The 22,496-nt window shown below is 36.3% G+C and overlaps 1 protein-coding gene across 1 annotated transcript in view; it reads right to left on the minus strand.

Annotated features, from left to right (window-relative positions):
• Positions 1 to 22,496, minus strand: part of INTU (inturned planar cell polarity protein) — a 45,196-nt gene that overhangs the window by 12,145 nt on the left and 10,555 nt on the right. The window contains exons 3-7 of the mRNA XM_026051970.1: positions 14,496 to 14,581; positions 6,993 to 7,196; positions 2,700 to 2,818; positions 1,199 to 1,288; positions 559 to 636 (exon numbers count right to left, since the gene is read on the minus strand). Of these exons, the coding sequence (XP_025907755.1) occupies positions 559 to 636; positions 1,199 to 1,288; positions 2,700 to 2,818; positions 6,993 to 7,196; positions 14,496 to 14,581 (577 nt within the window). The remainder of the gene's footprint in view (positions 1 to 558; positions 637 to 1,198; positions 1,289 to 2,699; positions 2,819 to 6,992; positions 7,197 to 14,495; positions 14,582 to 22,496) is intronic.

A 22,496-nucleotide genomic window follows, 5' to 3' on the forward strand; every position in this document is an offset into this window, starting at 1 on the left:
TCAGATTAGTCTGTCTAGAGCATTTTTCTTTGTTGAACAGCACAAGAATTATATAAATATTATGATTTTCTCTATAGCATACACACTTCAACCTTGAATTGAATGCAAGCATTAGAATAGACTACCTTGGCAATACTATTTAGATTACAGWCAGACTGAAAATTTTCTGGATGATTTCCAAACACAGAGGAGGACAGTAACTCTGCCAAATAAAGTTGAAAACTCTGGAGTGTTTATTTTATTAAAAATGTAACACTGAGATGTATATGTATTTTCTACAGACAGTCCTCTGACGCAAAGGGTACCGTTTGTAGAGTGCTGTTGACATCTAGTGACTTAAGTTACAACTTAACATAATCAGGCACAAAACCTTCTGAACTAATTCAAAGATAATTTAAGAAACTTACTCGTATAAAACAAAGTTGAGAACAGAATCCTGTTTTTGCATAATTGTATAAGAGTATGCAAAAAAACATGTAAAATATGGATGCTGCCCAACTTCTTGAGTGAGCATTAATGAAGAGGGACTGAAAGGAAAATAGTTGAGGAAGAACTCACCTGTCTAAAGAACTGTACATAAATTTTAAGGTCTTCACGACATCTGCAATCATGTTCCTCAGCTGGGAAAGTGGCACACTAAGGAAAAATTTAAAAAAATGCACATCTATTTTATATATGTTTGACTCCATTATGACTTAGCAGAGGCACTTCTTGAAAAGCTGCATTCTTTACTAGTGATATACTGCAAGCAAAAGTACTTTATAGGACTTTTTATAAACGATTTGCTTTGTGTGGCTTGCCCATAGTTGCGGAGTAGAAATGCTGAAAATAAAATGTCAGGAGCTCTTGCCTCTTAGAACACATAAGTATCAATATTATCACAGCTATTCAGTAATACCTAATCAGGAGTTGATTTTTTTAAAACACTGAAAATCACCATTATCCAGCCTACATATATTTCTGAGATCTGTTAAGATTATAGGAATATATAAATGATGTGAACAAAGATAAACAGAAAAAATAACAGAGAGTGAGTGTGATCACGGCTACAGMAAATAGTTATACTAAAAGGAGTACATTGTAAAGCTATCTCTTTCTCACTTTTTGTTAGGAGAATAGTGCAATTAGAGAATAGTATTTGGTAAAAATGGGAAATAAAACTAAAAGCAGGAAAAAAAGCACTGTAACTGAAACTCACCTTTCTTCAGGAAGACCAATTACAAGCAGCTTGTCAGACTCCTTCCAGTAAACAACTTGAACCAGTTTTTCACATAAGAAAAGAGAGGAACTAGAAAAATTAAGCCAGAAGTACTTCTGTTAACACTATAAAGCTATAAGAGATGGCCATTATGTGTCATAATGATTCAAGTCTAGTTTACATATAAAGCCTTCTGCTCATTTAAAATAACAGGAATGGAATTCATCTAGGTAATATATTAGTTACTACAAAATTCAAAGGGCCTCCAAGATAAACTGATAGAAATGCCCAGGACTTTTAGAACTTAAGGTACTGTTGTGGTGGGAGGTTGAAACAGGGAGCAGACCTAACGGTTCTAACATCCTAGAGCTGATGTTCGCATAGAGCACAAAATATCTAGCAAGTTACTACAAAAGCATTACTTTCTCTGCCATTCCTTTTGATCTTAGACATAAATAAGAAGGTAAGACAGAACTGCTACAAAGCAAAAAAAGCATACTTTGATTACAAAGAAATAAATATCCCAATCCCCAAAAATACATGATATAGGAACAGATACAGTAATCCAAATGTACTCTTTTAATGAAAAAAAAAAAGGAAAAAAAAAAGAGCTAGAGATTATTTCTTACAATTTTAAAGACATGGTACAGTCCACAGAAACTAGCCAAAGTGTTTTTGTATTTTTAGAACTCATCTGTAAAGAGGAAATTGAGAACTTTAACAGGAAAGGTACATTTAAGCTCTCATGGATTTCTGAATTGTCTTTCTGAAAATACTGCATCAATGAACAGAATCTAAACATACAAACAGGCTTTTTGGCTTTTGAGGCATTCCTTATTACTGCCAGTGCTGCTCACTGCCTGTCCTGCGCCTGTCTCTACTCTTCATTCATGGACCAGGACCCCACTTGCATTCAGTTTTGTTTGCACCAACCCTGGACTTGCCTGTGACGTGCAGGGCCATAATGTGCGGATGACAGTGCTGCCCAAGACCCSCAAGATTTGTAAATTCACATGTTACTTCTGTACAGGATGGAAACTGAAAAATGACACCTGCTCTCTCACTTCTACCTGGTTCATTAAATATTCAGTAACCTCTTGACCTGTCTGCTCCCCCCCTGCCCTGCTGCCAAAAGCTGAGCAGTCATTTTTATCAGGCTTCTTACTAGAGTTTGGCTGCTGTGGATACAAACAATTTTCATGTGTTGCAAATACATTGTGAAGTAAAATGAATCCAAAAGTAACAGACACTCAGGAATTTAACTGAATGGCATTTTACCTTATACCCCCCCAACACCAATTTTATTTTCCAGTCAGCCATCGGAGCTCTCTGCTGCATATCCAGGCCAGGCAGAACAAGTTGCGCTGTTTGGGGTAAAACAGTGCCCAAAAGATGCAGCCACTCCTGTTTTGTCTAGAAACAGATGCACAAGCTATGCGTGTTTTTCTTTACTTGGACAAATTCAGAAAAGAATAAGTACATTTAATTCCAATGCTTTTACCTGATAATCTGGGAACCAGTAACACTTTCCAGGATGTCACACAGTGTGAGAAATATTCCTCTCACACTTTTCAGTTTTTGGGATGCCTCTGATACAGGGTACTGRTAAAGAATTTCTTGCTGTGAAGAAATTTCAAGCCGTTAAGAAAAGCCCCAAAATAAATAAGAAAAGCAAGCAAGCTATCAAAACTTGTTATTGGACAGCGCCAAAAGTAGTCTGCTTAGGCATACTAGAAAGTTGTAAAAAACACAAGAATTTAGTTCTGACAATATTAACTTTACTGTTTATAAAAAGTAGCACTAATTTTGAGTCATTACTATATGGAGAAACAAATTGACATACAATATGGCCACTGCTTTTTATGATTTGAAGTATGTTATTTTAAATATTAACAAATCTGATTCTAAGAGACTGCTAATATTTGCATAGTTATTTCAGTATTAAAATTGCTACTTAAGGGCCACATTGTTGATCAAAAATACATCTCTTCTAAAATCAATAAGTAAGAGTATGAAGCTATAATCTCCATACAGACCTACCCAATGACTTTACAAGTATTGCATAAAATATAACTGAGGTATATTCTCAGCAAGTGCACCCACTTRATGATTTTATCATCAAAATCCTGACAGAGTCATGTCAGTATTCCTGTAAAGACATGAGCTTCAYAGCAAGTAACTGAAAAGACAAATATTTGAGATAAGTATTTTTCTGTCCAATCTTTTAAAATAGTGTTGTTACATAGGCATTTTCCAAAAAATTATAGTAATTATTTCAGCAATCTTAAGTATAAAATAATAAGCAAACAAATGATTTCCCATATTACTGCTTTCTGCAAATCATGATGGGCCAAAAATAATGTGTAATATTAAATCTATCTAATGTGAAGAGGACATGAAATTATCCTACACGAACAAGGGCAACACTGAAGTCCCTGACTTTCCTATTTTATGTCACCAAGTATTGCCAAGATCTGTTAGAAAATTCTYTTTCATCAAGATTAAAAGAATGTAAAGTTCCATCATAGAGAGACCTGGCAACTATACAGAAGGACCTCTGCACTCTCATCCAATTTAATTAGCTCTGTTTTTGAATCCTCATTGGTAACAAGGATTTTTTTTTTCTCTCAAATCAATCCCTCAGCAGGAAAAATGCCATTTTCTAATTACAGCACTGCAAAGGGCTAGAAAGAAACTTTTTTTCTTTTCCCTCTCTATGAGCAGGGACCGTTACAGAAAGTTCACTTGAGAAATATCTACGCCCTTTCCCGGGAAAAAAACCCAACTGTAACAAAAGGTGGTTGCTGCACCAGAGCTGTATTAATAAGTTCACATGGTTYAGCACATACCACCCCACAGGGAGATCAGCTGTCTTCAAAGCAAGCTGAAATGTGCCATTTTATCCCAAGAGTTCATAGGCCAAGGACAATGAAATTAATACATGAGAAGCAGCTCATTTTTTTAGAAGTGTAAAAAATAAACAAATTCTCTGTGCTCCCCCCAAAAATCCCACAACATAAAACCTGACTAGAGCTCTCAAGCGTTTGAACTAACAGCTTTTCAAACAATTCTTCTTTTTTATTATTTCTATTTTACTAATTTCTCAGATAATAAGCCTTAAAAAAAAGTTTTCTTTTCCCCTTATGTCAGTCTTAACTACAAAAGAAATGGCTGAAAAAAAATTGTCAAAAGAGTGCTGACGAGCTAAAAACCTTTTACAGTCTTCACACACAGCGCACTGACAATAGATGTTTTAAGCTGTATCTTGCACCAGTGGAAATGAGACCAAGGACTGTGCATAGATGAAAAGACAACTGTGAAAGCTTGATTCTGAAACGATCAAAGCTGGGAGAAGTGCTTCAGAAAGCTTAGCTTGTGGAGGCATGGCTGTGTACTATCTTAGCTCAGCATTATCTATTTYATAAGTATACTAAACACAAGCTGACAGCATTGAATTGGAGAAGTATCAACAGTATCTCTTTTAAAGCATRAGCTCACTTAAAGACACCTCAAATCCATATAGATGTTTTAATGTATGTTGCTACAAATTATGTATAATACATATCATAAACTAAAACATAAAATAATAACAGTAATAAWAAAACTTACTTGCTAAAATCATTATTATATGTGGAAAAAGATACTGCCAGCCTGAACTGCTTATTAAAAACTGCTTATTAAACTACCTGCCTTAGTGTTTCAATAGACAGAGTTTGATGTGCTGTAGAGTTTGATGTGTCTTCGAGTCGATTAACTGCATTTTTGGGTGCCAGGGGCTCCCAAGTGGGGGAATTAGTAACTAGCTGTAGTTGCCATTATCTGCAAGGATGTGATGTGCATACCATGCCTCCTTTGGATAGGGGCAAGGCAGCTTAGTAAAGGATCATCCCATTTCTATTGTGCAAGTTGGCCTGGATGGAGAGCAACTTCTCTATTAATTCTAAGTTCTGCAGACTAAATCTGGAACAGAACCTCTGTGGGATAAACGTCTCTTACTGTTCACCGAATGAAATTAAAGAGCACTGCTTCAAAGAGGAGGGCATTCTTTAGTGCAGGAATGTTATAAAGAGCTTAATGATGCCAGCAGCTACTCCAGCAGTAGAGACTATCTGGGGCTGCGAAACTGCCAAGACTTCTCAGGAAACAATTCGCCCATGGAACGAAGGGAAAACAAGGACATTACAATCCCTCTTTTACCTCTGCTCAACATTCAGAGTTAATCCCGTTTCCTGGGAGAGAGAGGAGGAATAAAATGGGGCAAGAAACCAGCGATCCGTTTAGTGTGAAGTACAGAAACTGCAATTAGCCCAGCACTTACCCATCAGAGTGTCTTTTTATCTGGCAACAAGGGAGCCACAGGCTCTGAAATCCATTTTATAAGTATATTTCATAAAGTTTAAGTGACCAGAAAAATATTGCACTTAAGTCTACAGTAATTGTCATAGTTGTTCCATGCATCTAAAACAGAAGTCTTTGATGATTAACTTAGAATTGAATAAAAAGAAGAAAAAAAAAAGCTTTTAAATGTAAAAGTGAACTTTGATGAGACATTTTAGGTTTATTTAATTTACAATTAAATGAGCTCTTTCATTTTTTATGATAGGGAAATACAGAACTGGGAAAAATACTGTGATAGTGTATGTTCTAGTGGAAGCAGTGTCAGGGTGAGAAAGAGRGAACAGAGTGACCTTGCCTGGTTGTGAGGCTGTAAAAAAGACACTTGTATAAACTCATTTCTACTAAAGGTGCCTCCTGGAAAAAAACAAACAATATTGGAAAGAACTTCAAACCAAATTTGTGGCATTTGTGTGTAGCTGTAATATATAATAAAACATATTTTACCTTAAAATATTAAGTTAAAAAGGCATAATTTATATTGCAAAGTCAAGTACTCTACAGTTATGAAATACCAGATTTATGGTTGCTTAAGAAGCCTCAATTACACTAATTTCGTTTGTCCATCTTGGGCATTGCACAAGACAGGCATCATTAAATACTATGCTTTTTCTGAAAGACAATGTCGTACCACATATGAACAAAAGGTCTGAATTAAATTTGCACAAGTAGGCATAAATCTCTCATTTCCAGGCTTTCAAATGCTTCACTTTGCAGATCACACCATCCCTTAACACTATCATTATACCATGTAATTTTCTAGGGTCCTCCTCCAGGTCCTGTCACTAGAAGATAAAACCAAGCTACATGACATGCACCTGTAATCCCTTTTCCTCCATTAATCATCATTAGCAGTATTAGCAGAGCAATACAGGCTACTCTCAGTTGAATAACATTATTATCAAGATAAGGATAACATCCCAGATATGGGATGAGGCACTGACTGGATCAAATGATTAATTGGTGGGAGGGAAAGCAAAAAAAAAAAAATGCATCTTAGCCTATCTTTGTGCTCCACCCTCCCTCACTCTTTTCCCAAAGAATGAAAAACCTCGTCTTCTTGAAGGAGAATTTATGAAAGGTGGAAGAGTCTTTTTCCAAGCGTATGTTCCCATTGAGTCTATTTTGGCCTTATGTTGTTTTCAAGTCAGGCAAGAGACTAAAAAGAGCCCTCCACACTGATATCTTCTATAACATCCTGGGCAGAGTATTTGCAGCTATGGATTCATCTACACAAACTCAGAATGGGTTAATGGRTTATACATATGCTCATTTCCTTTTGCAGACTATGCAGTATTCAAAAATATTTCCAACTTTGTTTTTTTTAATCTAAAGGCATAGTGTTTGCTGTTGTTAGCAGTTACCTTCCACCTGCAGTTCCATGCAGCTAGCCACGTACCTCATCCTTAGATGTTTCAGAATCCAGTTTGAGTGAGAGGAACATGACGATGTGTGGCACGTTCTGGATTGCCCGCTGAAGCTCCGTGCTGTCTTCTCCCCACAGAAGCCGAACTAGATTGTTCATACTCGACTGGGCCCGTTTATCCCTTTGCTGAGAGGTTCCTTCTGGCTCGAAGATCGATGTTTCAAATGTAAGTTTCACCTATTAACATGATTCATTATTGAGTAAATAACACTGTACTTCAGTAATTTTGAATATTAGATGAGACAGATAAAAAGATACTTTGTGGCCTACGGGGGGAAATTTTCTTAAAATTTTAAAGGGCAAAGTTCTCTGCCATACTGACAGATTTTTAAGTTTACCAAGACATAAGCACTCAAAATTTCCCACTGGTTGGAAGCAAACCAGTTATATATTCAGTCTTAGACAACTGCCCATTACGACGGCCAAAGCCTGCTGTTGCATGGTTTATGAACCATGAGAGGAGGCATGTGACCCCGTAGGTTTTTATGACACTTAAGGTTTTGTAAATGAGAAGATGTACTTACTGGTCTGAGTTGGTTTGAACACAAAACCTATTATCACCATTTGGAAGCAGGGGGGTTGGACTAGATGACCTCTGAGGTCCCTTCCAACCTTAAGCATTCTATGATTCTATGATTCTAATTTGACTTCCATGATGTTAGCACTTTATGACTGTATATCCTCAAGCCTCTTTCATGAATATTTCTTTGCTATTTTGGTTACATTAAGATTGACAAATGTATTTGCATAGAGAAATCAATTTACTTAAGACCGCAAAAGTCAATTTCCTCAACAAAAAATCATTTAATAACAATTCTTTATTCAACCTGCAAAAAAAAATCATTTTCCTCACTGTGTTAATTTTTTTTATTGTGAAGTCAACAAATAAGAGTTTTGTCAACATAGTATTTAGCAATTAAATAATACCAGCAGTAAGTACAAATATTTGCTGTTTAYGTCACTTGGTGYACTGTATCTTTAGAAGAATAATCAAAGCRCTACAAAGCATTCTCTCTTAAAAGCATAACGTCTTAAATTTAGATGATTAAGCTTACTCTGTCAAAATACTATACAAGGTTTACTGTTCTTAATTTCCCAAATAAAGTAAAAACAGCTTTAGTTTTAGAATAAATATACATTCACTGGAATCACAAGCAACATAAAATCCAGGCTTGGTCTGGAAGTGTATTTTATACTTCACTTTACAAATCTCCTTTTTATGAGCCACTTGCTTACAAAAATGATTTGTTTTAGCAGTGATGAAATTGAAGAATAAATTTTTTGTTGYGAGTGAACAATTTATACTAAGCATGCACAAGCGCAGCAGTTGATGCTAAGCATACACAAGGAATACTGAGGTCTTGACTGAGCATAAAATTGTCATTTCCAAGAATATAAGGTTTTCTTTTCTTGGAAGATAGTTGAATTTTCATCACTGCTCAGAGAGACTAAAAAATATAGCTATTTGAACTAACCAGACACACTCTCAGTTCTCTCTTTCATATGTTATTACTTAAGATTGTTTGTCTGCTTTAAAGTATCCTTAAAATGCCTGTTGACTAGGGAGTTCCAAACATAATGCATTACAACAAATCCTGATTCTCTTTAAAGGCAGTGACAGTTTAGGGGAATGGCTGGTGCAAGAAAAAAGGTTACATTTTCCCAGTGGCAATACATTTGAGAAGCCTGAGGAGAAATTTAAATATAAAGAAGTGTTTGTATCTTCCTAATTGTGTGTATGTATATGCACAGATGTGATGGCAGGAGAGCTGGTGAGAAATAGCAGTGCCAGAGAACACTCAGTGCCTGTCCCACTAAGTCAGAAACGCTGCAATCATCAACTCTTCTGACTACAACTATTTACGCAACTGTCTGTCTTCTTCCCATCCCAGTCTTCTCCCTCTAACACTTCACATTAATCTTCTCTCCTACTTTGGCTGCTATGAGCTTTATTTCTCCCCGCTCTTTAGAGCGGCACTACATSCAATCCTGCTCTCCCGCCATGTGCTACTGCTTTCTACTCTGCCTGCAGCTCTTCGCTCTTTCGCTCTCATTCATTTGTGATTCATTGCACTGCATATTAGCAGCCCACAAGGAGCAGAAATATCAAGCTAAAAAGCAGCACCTTCTTAAGACCCAGTAATGTGACTGCTGAGAGTTGTACAGATACATTTTTCCTTCTCTGGCATTCTGTGACTCAGTCCTCTTTCTTGTGTCACTCCATCTGCTTATATTTCAGAGGATTTTTCCTCATACTCCRTTTAACTTCTTGCAGATTTCCTTAAGGCTCAATAGTTATTTCTCTTCTACTACGTCTTGTCTCTGGACACTTACCACACTTAGGCTACAGTTCCTACATTAATGACACACAGATGTACTTCTTGCTGGAGTCTCTCTTTCAGTCTCCCAAGTTAAAAAAAAAAAAAAAAATCAGTCTGTCTTGTCTTTCAGACACATCCTTCTGGCCCTCTAGGCAAGAGCTCAAGCTATACTGGGCCCACAGCGTTTCAGCTCTCCTTCCACCGCCAGGCTCCCCTGCTGTCTCCTGCATCACTGTGGACAATACTACATCACTCAGGTCTGAAGTCACTGTTCTGAGAAAGGTCTCTCTTCCCAATGGGACTTCCCGTCCCTTTCCAGATCTTCCACTTCTCTCCAAGAACATTATGGTTTGTGTTTCTTTATACTCTCATCCAAATTTTTACTTACCTCTTGCCTTTAAAAACATTGTGGAAAAGACAGTCTAGGCTATAAACTGTTGTAGTAGGACATGACCAAGATACAACATTTCTTTTTATTYAGAGAAGAAATAAATATGATTATGTATGATTATTGAGGAACCATTTTTAAAATACTGACTATKAAATCTTTGCCAACTTTGATTCCAGTTGTCTTAAGGAAAATCAGCCCRATACACAACAGAAATCAGAAAAGGAAATAAAATCATTACAAAATGAAGAAGAGGAAAAGGACAGAAAATATTAGTATGTTATGCTAAATACATAGTATGTGCAYATCCACAGTGCTTAGAGTAGTTCTCAAAAAAAGATTTTAATCGAAATACAAGAGAGTACAGATGAAGATGACAAATAATAACAGAAAACCAGGAGGTACACAGATGGGAATTGTTCAGTTTAGGAAAGAGATGATGAGAATGGAACATGACAAAGCTCCCCAACAACATGGAGTTAGGCACGGACAGTTAATTATACCTCATAGCCCAGGAGCCTGGAGGTGCTAAACACACTTACCAGCTTTAAAACCAATAAAAATGAACACAGCACAAAACTCAGTTATGAACCTCATTGATATATGGCATAGTGGAAACCAAAGAAATTCTAAGAACAAGAAGGAAAAAAATAGAGAAGGTACAAACCTGTAAGTGATCCAGCAAGTCCCTAACTGCCGACTGCCCTAGTTGGGAAAGTATGATGGAAAGGTCACATTGCATTTGATTTGTTTCTTAATACTATTTCCTTAAACATTTGCCAGCATAAGAAATGGAATAAATTGCTGATGTTTAGTTTGACCCAGAAAGGCATGTTTTCTGTTTGTTTATCTGTAAGAAAGCTATATGTTTAAGAATATGGCTTTTATTATAGGTAGAGTTGGTGGCATTGCCTGCCTGTTGAGATTGCCTGCCGTTTCCTAAGTTGCTGTTTTCCATATGCTTATGATTTACCAAATTGCAACTCAAAATTTCAGGCTGAAWTTTAGGATCTGGATGTCTGCCTCAGGCTGAATACTTTTGGAAAGCTTCAAGTAAAATGGTTCTGGAACTTTCAAATATTAGGTTAAAGAAAAATATATTCTTTTGTCCACATCTTCCCATTCTTACTCTGTCTCCTCTGTTTCGTGGGGCTAGGAGACAACTCTTAAGTTTTGTTGCTTCTAAGACTGGCTTTTAAAGACAGGAAGAGCCTGTCTGAAAAGGAGAGCTGTAACATCAGTGCTGTCAGTCACAGGCAGCACAGAGATTCATTTTTATTCTTCAATAGCAGCAAGAATGATGATAATGACGAAGTGCCTTTTTTCAACCTTAAATTGCAAAAACAAGTTGGGAGAAGCCTGTATGCAGTCCTAGTTTCTATAAAGTTTACCAGCTTCCTTAGGAACTTCTTTTTGTATTACCCCCATGAGATTCATATAGATTATCATCTATACAGTTTTAATAATTTCATGGGATCCACAAAAATACAGTCAACTGTGCTGAATCAACATACAGAATTAAGTTTATTTAAATCTATATGAATGCATGTCCTGATTTTTTTTTTTTTATAAACACCGCTTAAAAAAAAGTAGTGAGGTCTAGACTCGTCATTATTCATATAAGTGAAACTAGAGAAGCTGCAGGGAACAAAAAGGCAGCAATCAGTGTCAAATTCAGTAGCAGCTGCTTTGATTACAGAAATGTTAAAGCACAGAAATTGTAGAATGTACCAGTATTATCCTAACTTCAGCACTGATTGAGGGTATGCTTGGGCTTGTCAAAGTCAAGGGCTGCTATAGGATGTTGAAACAAAATATCTAACGTGTTAGTCAGAGTTTGGACTTCATTTTACTCGGTCAAGTAAAGCATTGAAGTAGAAACAGTTCTGCCATGGGAAAAATAAAAAGGCCACCTGATGTAGGATTTGGACTTACAAGCTCAGTAAATACACTGAACTAATCCTTGTGTAGCTGGAAGTTAGTTTACCTACATTTAAGTACGTAAAACAAAATTCTAGAAACATAATATTATGATGAGAAGTGATATGCCACATGTTGCCACTGAATGGAGCTAAGTAGTTTRTTTTTGAAATTATTTCCAGTAATTTTTAACATTTAAGAAAAACAGTAACATGGCTTATTAATAAAATAACTTATAACTGCATTATAACTGCTTAGACTGCTTTTTTATTTTTTTGCTCAAAGCCTTTTGCAGCATATGGCAAATAAGAATATAGTAATTACTGTTGTGTAAGTAGCTGTCTTTTTACTAAATCTCAGAAACAGCAAATCTCTGTTTCTGCAGCAGCAGGAACGCACTGTTCTACACTGTAAAAACCCAGAACTGTATCTATAAATTCTCCACTGTGCTATTGCAGTAATCACTCTTTTGGCTTGACTGAAGCTGCATAGTAACCAAGGAATAATTGCACTTTAATAGAAGGGTTTGGAAAGCCAATATGAGGAACAGTTATACATTTCAAGTAATCACTGTCTACTTGACAGATTTACTGACAATGTAAATGTTAATGTTGCATTAAAAGTAGCTACTACAAAAAGGGCTGTATTGGATTTTATCAACAAGCAATACATATACTCTAATCTAGCAAGGATACAATTAAGTAAACTGTATCATCTTTGCTGTTTTGATCATTCTGTATTTATTAATAGTTACAGCAACTCCATATTTGGTCAAAGACAGGCAAGACAAGGCTTTTCTGCCCTGGAGCTCTGCCAATACCTGACCACAACTCTGGTAGCTTAGTCAGGCTTCATAGTGTCAGATATCTTGGAAGGCTTCCTAAACTGACAAAGTAGTGCTCAGTCTTACTGCAGTTGCACATGGAGTTCTGCAAGCACTTACACTAATTTGAAAACTTTATCAAAAGTTTAAATTTGAAAACTTTATCAAAACTTTAAATTTCCATTTTTTGAAAAGTACCTGAACGGTAAAACTTTCTTTGATATTATCCCCTTACCTGTTATGCCACTAGAATGTTCTGCTTCCAGATGCTCCAAAGAAATTTACTAATTTTGCAGAAAATGCTTGTTAGTAAAGTCTGGATGAAATATTGAATAATTTGTCAAATTTCTATCATATATTCTACTCCAAGAGAAACTACCTGTGGGTTACAGACATACTGTGATATACACTCGAATTTTAATCTGTTTGCAACTTTCACCTTGTCTCTCAGAAGATGGATTTAAGCAAAAGAACTTAAGTTTACACTACTAATAGCCTCAGAATTTAACACACTTCCCTTTTCATTATACATTTCTATGTTTTGCTAATTCCAAAAATATGAGCTATTTATATATTTTTTTTTCCACTTATTTATTACTCGTTAAAGCTGCAAACAGTAATTCATTACAAGTTAAAGCAAGAGGATGATCAGATAGCTACCAAAGAGAAACCAACTATTACAGAAGTGTAGCTACTTAACCCTAATGAAAAACTAGAATAGGGAATAGAATTGTKGTTTGATACATTTTTAATATAAATAGGCTTAAGGTGAAATATCAAATTATAATAAGCTATAAGAGGACTAGAGGTACCATAAACTATCAAAATAATAAATTAAACCAATAGATCTAGGTAATATGTTCACGGTAAAAATTTCTAAAAAAGAAAAAGGAGCACTGAACTGTGAGAAATCATTGTTGAAGCAGTTGAAATAGCAGATTATGGGAGACAATCATCAGCCTCTTCCAGCTGAAGGAAGGCTCTTCTTAAGAAAAAGATTTCTCTGTATAAATACATTTAACTAAACAGTTAATTTAATTAACTTGAGAAATAAACTATGGCTTGAAATATTTGTTCCCCTGGAACCACTTGACAAAATTATTATTCAGCGTGAAGAGAGTATGAATATAGGGAGGTTGAGTGGAAAAAGACATTCTTCATCAGGTCAGTATTTTTTTTCTTTTTTTAATATCACATTTTTGCATTTCCAAAGTAGGTGAAAATAGCACTTTCCTCATTATTTATCCATTCTATGTCGGTACTACTCTCCTGTTCATTTTTTAAGCTAAACACCAACATTTTGCTTCAAACCTTCTGTTGTCAGATTGGGCATCCCCATCCCTCTTCCCCACAGCGAGGAAGGCAGAACAAGATGACAAACCTTGTCCTTTGTTTGTTGAGATCACAGTGTTCAAAATATTAACTCTCAAAGCAACATATCAGTTTATTTTTCATGTAGCTATAATTGCTCTAGGTAAAAAGTCTGTGTGTGTCAGAAAGGAGTTAATTCCGTGTTCAAGAAGAAATCATTAATCTTGATGTAAATGGCAACAAAAATGTTTTCTGAGGAACAAAAGGAAATTTGATTTTCTCTATGTACTAGTTCTCATATAGAAACACAAATAACCAGAATCCTGCAAATGTAGAATACTCTCTGACACCCACATTACACAAAACATTGTCATGTCTTGGTCTAAACCTACATGCCTGCTGACTCTTTACAATTTCCCACCTGCTTTCTGACTTGGGCTGATGATAGAAAGAATATACAACAGCTGAACTGTGTCCTAGATCCCTCAAGGGGACGTGGGTTTCTCATTTGCACCTACCTACTCATTTTCACAAGATTTACCAGAACTAAAATTGTTACTCTCTTTCAATGTGACTGTAGTCAATCCCCATTTTCAAAAATTAGATAGATATTTTAAAGACCACCTAAGGTTTGTTTTCTAAGGAAAGGAGGACAGAAACGCAGTATTCTTTTTTTACTGAAGGCATTTGGAGTAAGTTTTCAACTACTTTACCTGCATAGGACCTGGAATGCAAGACAAAACCCTTTCTATGTTTTCAGAATTCACATCAACGTCATTTACAGCAACTAGAACATCTCCTGGAAGTAAAACAGAAAAAAAAACATAAGTGAGAGGGTCTTACACAGGCAATACAAAAGTAACAGTCTTTTCTTTTAAAACTGAATATCACATTCAAACAATCTTAAATGACTTTCCATTACATTCAAGTAGATGGTGTCCACATGCAACATTTATTATGCCTAGAAAGATTTAACAAGTCTATCACTGCAAAATTCTTATGCCCTAATTGCCACTTTTGCAGTATTTTACAAAGATAATGGTCAAAGCCTCTCCTCTGCTGTCCAGACTTGCATTACTCAGCCTTAATTCATTCAGTCAAGTACGCTCAAAACGTATTATTTCTTCCTCCCAAACCACATCTGCTCACGTTCCAATTCTCCACTGGTACCTCTATTGATACAAACACTGCTGATTCTATAAGCTCTCCAATATTCACTCTTCTTGTGCTCCATTTTCAATTCCAGCCCATTAGCTCCAACAGAGATTTCTAGTGTTGCCTGAGTCTATGGAAATTCCTGCCCAAACAGGCAATATCATCCTTTAGCTACTGTCTTTGAACCAGTCCTGGCACTTGTCAGATACTTTAACTACTCAGCTCAGATTGCTAAACTGGCCAAAAAAAAAAAAAAAAAAAAAAAAAACCCACAATAGCAGCAGCAGCAACAACAAAACATTAGTTCTTTTGGTCGGTAATTTTTGTAACCCAAATGCTGACTCAGATGAGCCCTGCAGTTAGCAAAAGGGAGGCAGAGGGACTGTGCAGGATAGTAACTAGTAATTCATCTGGCTAGTCATCTCATGAAACCTCACTTTATCCTACCTCCCATTTTATCACAGCTACCTCATTTCACCCCTCCACATCCTCTGTCTCTTGCGCCACATAGGGATTGAGGGCTCTCTCCTCTTTTCCATGTCCTGCCTCCTTCTGTGGCTCCTTAGTCAGCCCTCTTGGTGCTCATAACTGCCAATTCCTCCTGCCTAATGTCATCTTGTGTTTCCTAAAACTGATTCTTTTCCCATTACTGGATATATAAATATGAAACAGGATCCCAGAGAAAATCTTTAACTGCAAATGGAAAAGGTTTAAAAAATTAAAGGCAGTTGTGAAAGCAAACAGAACTGAATTACAGCTTATAAACTTAAAATTCACATTCAAGTTACAAGTGGAAAAAAAAAAGAATTGGAATTTCTATCTCAAACAGAGGAAAATATTCTGGAGAAGTACCCTAATAATAATTAGATGATAATCTCTAACCTCTACCCCCCAAAAAGTGCAGCAGGTTAAGCACAGAAAAAAGAAAGAGGGGAGAGGAGGGAAAAAAAAAAAAAGAGGGGATCAATAAAGAAAATCGAGATGTTAGAAAGCATAAAAAAAGCTTTAATAACTTCTTTGATAGCTGGTAATAGCAGTAAGAAGAACATGTGGCCTAAAGCTACTTCAAGTGTGTGAATGGGATAACAAATCAATGAAAAGATTTGATTACTTAAACTGGTAATACGGCACATTTAAGGTGAGCTTTTAGGTTGCACCTAAATTAGAACTAAGGCTGCCTCTAAAATGAAGGTTTCTGCTTCCAATACCAACTCAGGATACCAACACCCTGAGTTAGAAGCACTTTTCAGTATAAAAGAAAGTCTGTATCGCAGAAGAAGAAATAGTAACTATTGTAACTATTACAGAAATAATAGATAAGTAAGGAAATTCAATGATGTACTTAGCACAAAGAATTAAGTCACACAAAATGTGAAAAAGACAAATGCAATCCCTGGACGCATTAGGTTCACTTCCTTTGAATTAGTTTTCTTTGACTGCAGGTAAGCGTTAGTAGGACCTGACAGGATCTTATGCAGGATATTGCTCACAATTCCATTTATTTAATGTTCAAAAAAAAAAAAAAAAAAAAGAATTGACTCAGTCTGGATCAAATACTTGCGAGTAATACTGCAGTAACCACAGCAGATCAACAGCCCATTTATGCTGGTGATGTGTAGGTCAGGTGAGTACCAGCTGGGTACAAATACAGCTAGAATACAAGGTTCTGTATTCTCAAAGCAGAGAATTGCTGCAAAGCTTTCCAGTAAAGCTAGCTGGGACAAAATATTTAAGATGAAGCTACGTAAATTTATGGAAAGAACTGTATGAAATGACTGCCAGTGATACCAGCATCTGGGACTTGATGGTTCATTAAGTCCTTTCCAGACCTCAAATATTCAACTTCAGAGGAACAAAACGGGCTTTATTTTATACTTTTTTTCTTTTCTTTTTTGAGGTCACTTTCAATTGTCCCTGCTTTCTGTCCTACACCATGGAAAGCTTGATTAGTTTAGAGTTTGCTCACTTGCATGGTCTGTCTGCAGAAAAAAAAAAGGAACAGGACAGAAATCAATTTCTCACTTAAGTTTGAAAGTGACTTGGTCCCAAGGTCATTCCTGTTCCTTAGGTGAGCAAAACAAAAATACCAAGCACTACTCTGCAAAGGCAAATTGACAAAAAAGTCTAGTTTTGCTTGAGCCGCACAAAGACCGTCTTAAATATCTTTACAACGTGCCATGCACATGTATTATCAGGCACTTAATGAACAAATGAAAGTAAAAGGGAGAGATTGGAAGTCCTAGGTTTTCTTTTGAACTAAGTACCTTCAAGCTGCATTAACTAAGGAGATGAAGTTCCTGCAGTTGGACTATCACTACCTTTACCATGATGACTAAGTTTTCCCCAAGGCGGGCGGAGAAGGCACCAGTCACAATAAGCACTACAAGTTCTTTACATCAGTTGCTGGCTAGAGAAGCCTCACTCCCTTTTCCTTCCCCTCAAGTCCCCTGCGAAGCTGCACCCTGCGCTCGCTGCTGTTCTGCCAGGCTGACCAGCACGGGGCAGTCCAAGCAGACACATCTAAAACCACACTGACCAAACAGCAATTAGAGGAAATGGCATCATATGGAATGTGAGATATTCCTGTGTGTGAGGAAAGGTCTGAGAAGGAAAATTCTGGGATTTTCATAGCAGGTGTATGTGGMCACACCTTAAATCCAGGGACAAACAGATGGTTACCTCCTCTGCTCACATTTTTTTTTTTTTTTTAATTATTTACTATTTCTTCTCTGGTGAGCCTTATTGGGAAAAGCGCAGTAAGCCAGCACATGCTTTAGCAGTTCACCCTACAGCCCCTACTCTCATGGGTTACAGGAAAACATAAGAACTGCAAGATAACCCTGGGCAAATGGGCAGCTGCATCCCTAATCTCTCTCTCTCTCTCTCTTTCTCTCTCTCTCTCTCTTCCCCCCCCGCCCCGAGGGCACATGAAATGCCATTAGAAGGCAGTATTACAATAGTATTCAGTTATACCTGCAAGAGAGAAATCTGCCAGCCAGTAGCAGCAGTCCTTCTTGCTCTTTCTGCTAGTGTTAACAGATCAGAAAAATGACATGGGTTCACAGCAAACATGCATGTTAGTATAACTACATCTTGAGCCTTTGTTTGCCAATAAAAATGTGYTCAGCTGCAGAAATGAAGCACAGAGTAACTGCTAGGTCCAATGCACGTTCCAGGTTTGCTAGGGACAACACATGGTGATGGTAACAATACGTCCATGCCAAGGMACAGCAGAACCTGTGGCTCTTGGGTGACTCAGGGTCTCTGAACGTGCTGACGATGGCACTTCATTACCCAATAGACATGGAAAACCAAAAAGCATTTTGACAACCTGCTGCTATTTCTACCTTCTATCTTGTGGTTAAATGCCACCAAATACAATTGGAATTATTCCCACCTCCTAGGATCATGGTTAAAAAATGGGTGCAATGCACAATCAAGGCTAAAGGGAAAAAGGATTTTTCTCTTAATTAATTAACAGGAAGCAAAATAAAAAGAGATCTAAAGAGAATACAGACCAGATGCTTTTATAAACTRGGCAACCACAACTTGCTTACTGATACTGTACATCAAAACAAAATTCATTCTAACTCTTACTTATAATAAAGCCAAAAAAGAGCTTGGTTTTATTATACAGACAAAATCTAATTGTTCCTTGGAATAAAAGGTAAATTGGTTGTTTTTCTAATTCAAGTAATAGCAGCTTTTTCTATCGCCTCTTTCCTGGTACACATCACAGTAAAATTTTGGCCTGCTGAATCTTCGAAACAGCATCAACTTGAAGATTGGAAAGTTTAACATAGGAAATGTTAAACAACATTTAAAAGCAACTGAAGGCGCCTATGCCAGAGCCCAGTACTCAAAAGTTGGTAACCAGAAGTGGTGCATTCAACTTAAACTAATAGAACTAAAATATAGGAACCAAATTACACATGTATTTATCAGTATTAAAGATCATCACCCACAAATATGACAGAAAACAGAAGTTGCTCTTCCAGTAATCCAGAACATTGTTTAAACTAAAGTTGTTTATTCTGTTCATTCTGTTAGTTTTACTAAGGGATATTACGAATTCTGTTGTAAAGACAGCAGTCTTGTCATCTAATGCTCCGCTACACAGTGGTGTTCAAATCAGCTGCACACATTTTTTAAGGACATATCCACGTCTGCACCCGAGAGAATACTTTTCTACCACATCCCACAGGGCAGAATAGAGACACTTTGAAAAGATCCATCAGTATTTAAATATTATATATTCTAAGTGTTCTATTTATTTGATGCCTAATGTACATATGCAAAGCTTCCACTGCAGTAGTAAATATTTATTCCATTCTATCTGTAAAAATGTAATCACGTACCATAAATGGAACAGCTTTCGAGCAGACACAGTCAAAACAGTCCCATAAGGCTGTCTTCATTTTGCCAGAAAATGCTGCATCACTGTTAAACAACTCCAGCTTCACGCATAACTGAGGAAAGCTGCATTTATCAGCATGCACTTTCCAAAGATTTTATATTCTTTTTTGACAAAGCACAGCAGCAGTTAAATGAATACAGACTGTTAGATAATAGAATGAAACACATCACAGACACAATAGGAAGTGTGTAAAGTTATGAACATGGAATATCTGAAAGTAGTACATCAGCCCAAGATCTACCCAGTGGGATAATTAATGCCAATGAGCAGTCAAATATGCAAGGGTCTCTCTGTATTTTTTTTTTTTTTGTAGCGACATTTTCTTTGACAATCATTTGCTTCCCTTAGTAGTCTGAAAGAGAAAAAAAAAAGGTGACACTGACCTAAGTTTTAAGTTCTCAGACATCAAGTCTGTGAAAAAAAGTATATGTGAATATACAAAAGTTAATTAGGTTAAATATACTCCAGGCAATTTAGATTAAACAAAGTAAAAACATAAATGATATTTGCAATTGTTTCAGCTGATTAAAAARAACTTTTTCTTTTTAATTGGATAGTTTGCAGTTTTGTCAAGTTTTGTACTTGATGTTCCTAGACTCCACAGATGAAGTTCCATAGATGAATGAGATGTAAAAATAYATTCTACTAGAGATAAAAAGTTGCACAAATAGTACTGCAATTGCATTTTTCAGTGATTTTTGTGCTCTGTACAGAGATCAAAGTTTTTTTTTCTTAAATACAGAGATCAGAGTAATTTTTTCCTTTTTGCTGAAGTAGATGGATATTCTAAGAAAAAAAGACATTTCCATGAGATGGAAATGAAATGTTCTTTTCATTAAATGTTCTTTTCAAAGCTGATCTACAATAATGCAGTTTTCCACTTTTTTTAATCAAAACAGTTTAAGTTTTTTCTGAAGCAGCTCCAAGATATCTGACCTTGAGTCAATAAATATATTGTTAGAAAAATACATAATCTCCTCTTTAAGGAATTTTTTTTTTCCTAGTAACAAAGAATGAATAGAGGATGGGAAGAGAGGTGGATGACATTCAGAATTCTTTCCTCTAGTCTTTGTTCAATCTTTTAACTTTTACCTTCTYATTAGAAAAAACTCTCACATCCAGTCAGTAGTGGCTAATAACTACATATATWTATCTCAGACACTTGCTTTGCAAATGGCTGATGAAATTATTTTTCATTTCTTAAAAAGAAATAGTTTAGAAAAGTGACCTTTGGCTTCTCCAAAATGTTATTTTAAAACTACCTGACGCTTTCTCCCCTGAGCACAGGTCTGTCATCTCCATTAAGTCTACATACCCCAGAGATAAACCCAAGTATAATTTTTTCTAAAGCCGAATTTCCTTGCATGAAGCTAAGGGACAGTAGTTGATAACTGAATACCACTTACATATTGTGATGCAAAGTGAACATTTCTGGTTGAATTAAAATCAGAACCATACTGCTCATGTGGGGAGAGGGCTGAGAACGCTTTTTCATGAATCTTAATATTCAACTTCCTCTGTTCTTGGTAGTGACTTAGAGGAAGTCTTATAAATGTTCACATACTCCTTTCCAAAAAAGGCAAAGTGTGTGGAATACATTCTACTGAAGAAAGCCAGAACAATTACTTGCTTTATATGCTAAGAGGCTGCTTTTACCCAAACCAATGCTGTTATGCTTCAAGAGTAGATTAAAGAACATAAACGACATCCCAAACACCACARTGACAACATAGCAAAGCTTATGCACATTCAGTATTTCTATCTTAAATACCCAACATCTCCTGTGCAGCAAATACACCATATATGGTAATTTCTCAAGAAAAACTCCCACAATATTGTGGCTCTTTGATAGACATTTTTTTCCGACAGAAATCCTAGTTCTGTGTTCATCCAGCAGCACATGACAAAGACAGCATTTACCTTGACTCTGTCACTTACCTTCATAGAGACGGCTTACTATGTTAAAATGACTAGCTTGTGCTATACAGATTTACCTGATGTACTTTCCTCTCTAGCAACAACTGCCATTTTCACCAGTTCATGCCCAGTAGGGTTAAGACATTACTCTGTGGCTTTGAACTTTGGATCTCCAGCACTGAGCTTTTACTATGCAGTAAACTGAGTTTTAACTATTCAAATTAGAGGAACGAGGATTGCTTCTTAAACATTCCTTTGTTCAGGGGAAACAAAAAACTAGCAAAAATGGTTAAAAAGCCATAGAAAACCACTTCTTAGTAAATGAGATTAGATCTTTCRGATGAAGCTTGCATCTTTTGCAAAACTGCATTATTAGGTTTCACCTTTGCTCTTTTACCTTAAGAGCTTCACTCTCACAGCCTAAGAGCTCTAAGTAGCTCTCACAGCATTTTGAGTGATGAAACTAATGATCAGGTGAGAGAATTTATGAAACATGTCAGATACTCAGTGATGAGTACAGTAAGAATAATCAACAACAGGAACAGCAGTACTCTGTGGTAGTGAAAGAGCTTTTCTGTACTTTCATTGCCACTTAAATCACTTTTCTATTTATACCTCTATAAAGATAGAACACTGAAGAAGTATCCTTTGCTCAAAACTGGATACCTTTCAATTTTAAAAGAAAATATAGGATTATGATGGCTCTTCCTACCACATCCTTTCTTTGCCTGAACCTCAAAGTGAATATTTGGTGGAGCTTTTACTTTTTCAAGGCAATCCCAAAGATTGACCTAATTTAAGAGTTTCCTAGAATGTTTTACATAGAAGACCAAGCTTTGTACATTGCTAATACCGAACTCATACAGGTAAGGAAAAAGAATTTAAAAAAAAAAAAAAAGCATCAGATACAAGCAACTGTATTTCATCTTAACCAGAATAGAAGTGAACAGCAAGAACGTAAAATCAACGAGGGCTCTTAAGTTTTTCTGAAAACTTACGATAGATGGTGAACATGAAACACATGAAAGAGATGAATGAACTGAAAAGCTGAACACAGGAATAGAGAAGCAGGTTTTCAGAGTTATAAAGCAGCAGCTTTTTAGCTTACAACACTGTTATATGCACTTGCACGTGGTCAGCGCCTACATTCTACCCAGTTAATAAAATACAGCAGTAAGACTTAAAACTTSCATATGCAAACCTAAAAAAATTAAAATTAAAATTT

This window comes from Nothoprocta perdicaria, unplaced genomic scaffold (genome assembly GCF_003342845.1).
Source record: "Nothoprocta perdicaria isolate Ctin4 unplaced genomic scaffold, notPer1 scaffold_81, whole genome shotgun sequence".
Taxonomy (NCBI): domain Eukaryota; kingdom Metazoa; phylum Chordata; class Aves; order Tinamiformes; family Tinamidae; genus Nothoprocta; species Nothoprocta perdicaria.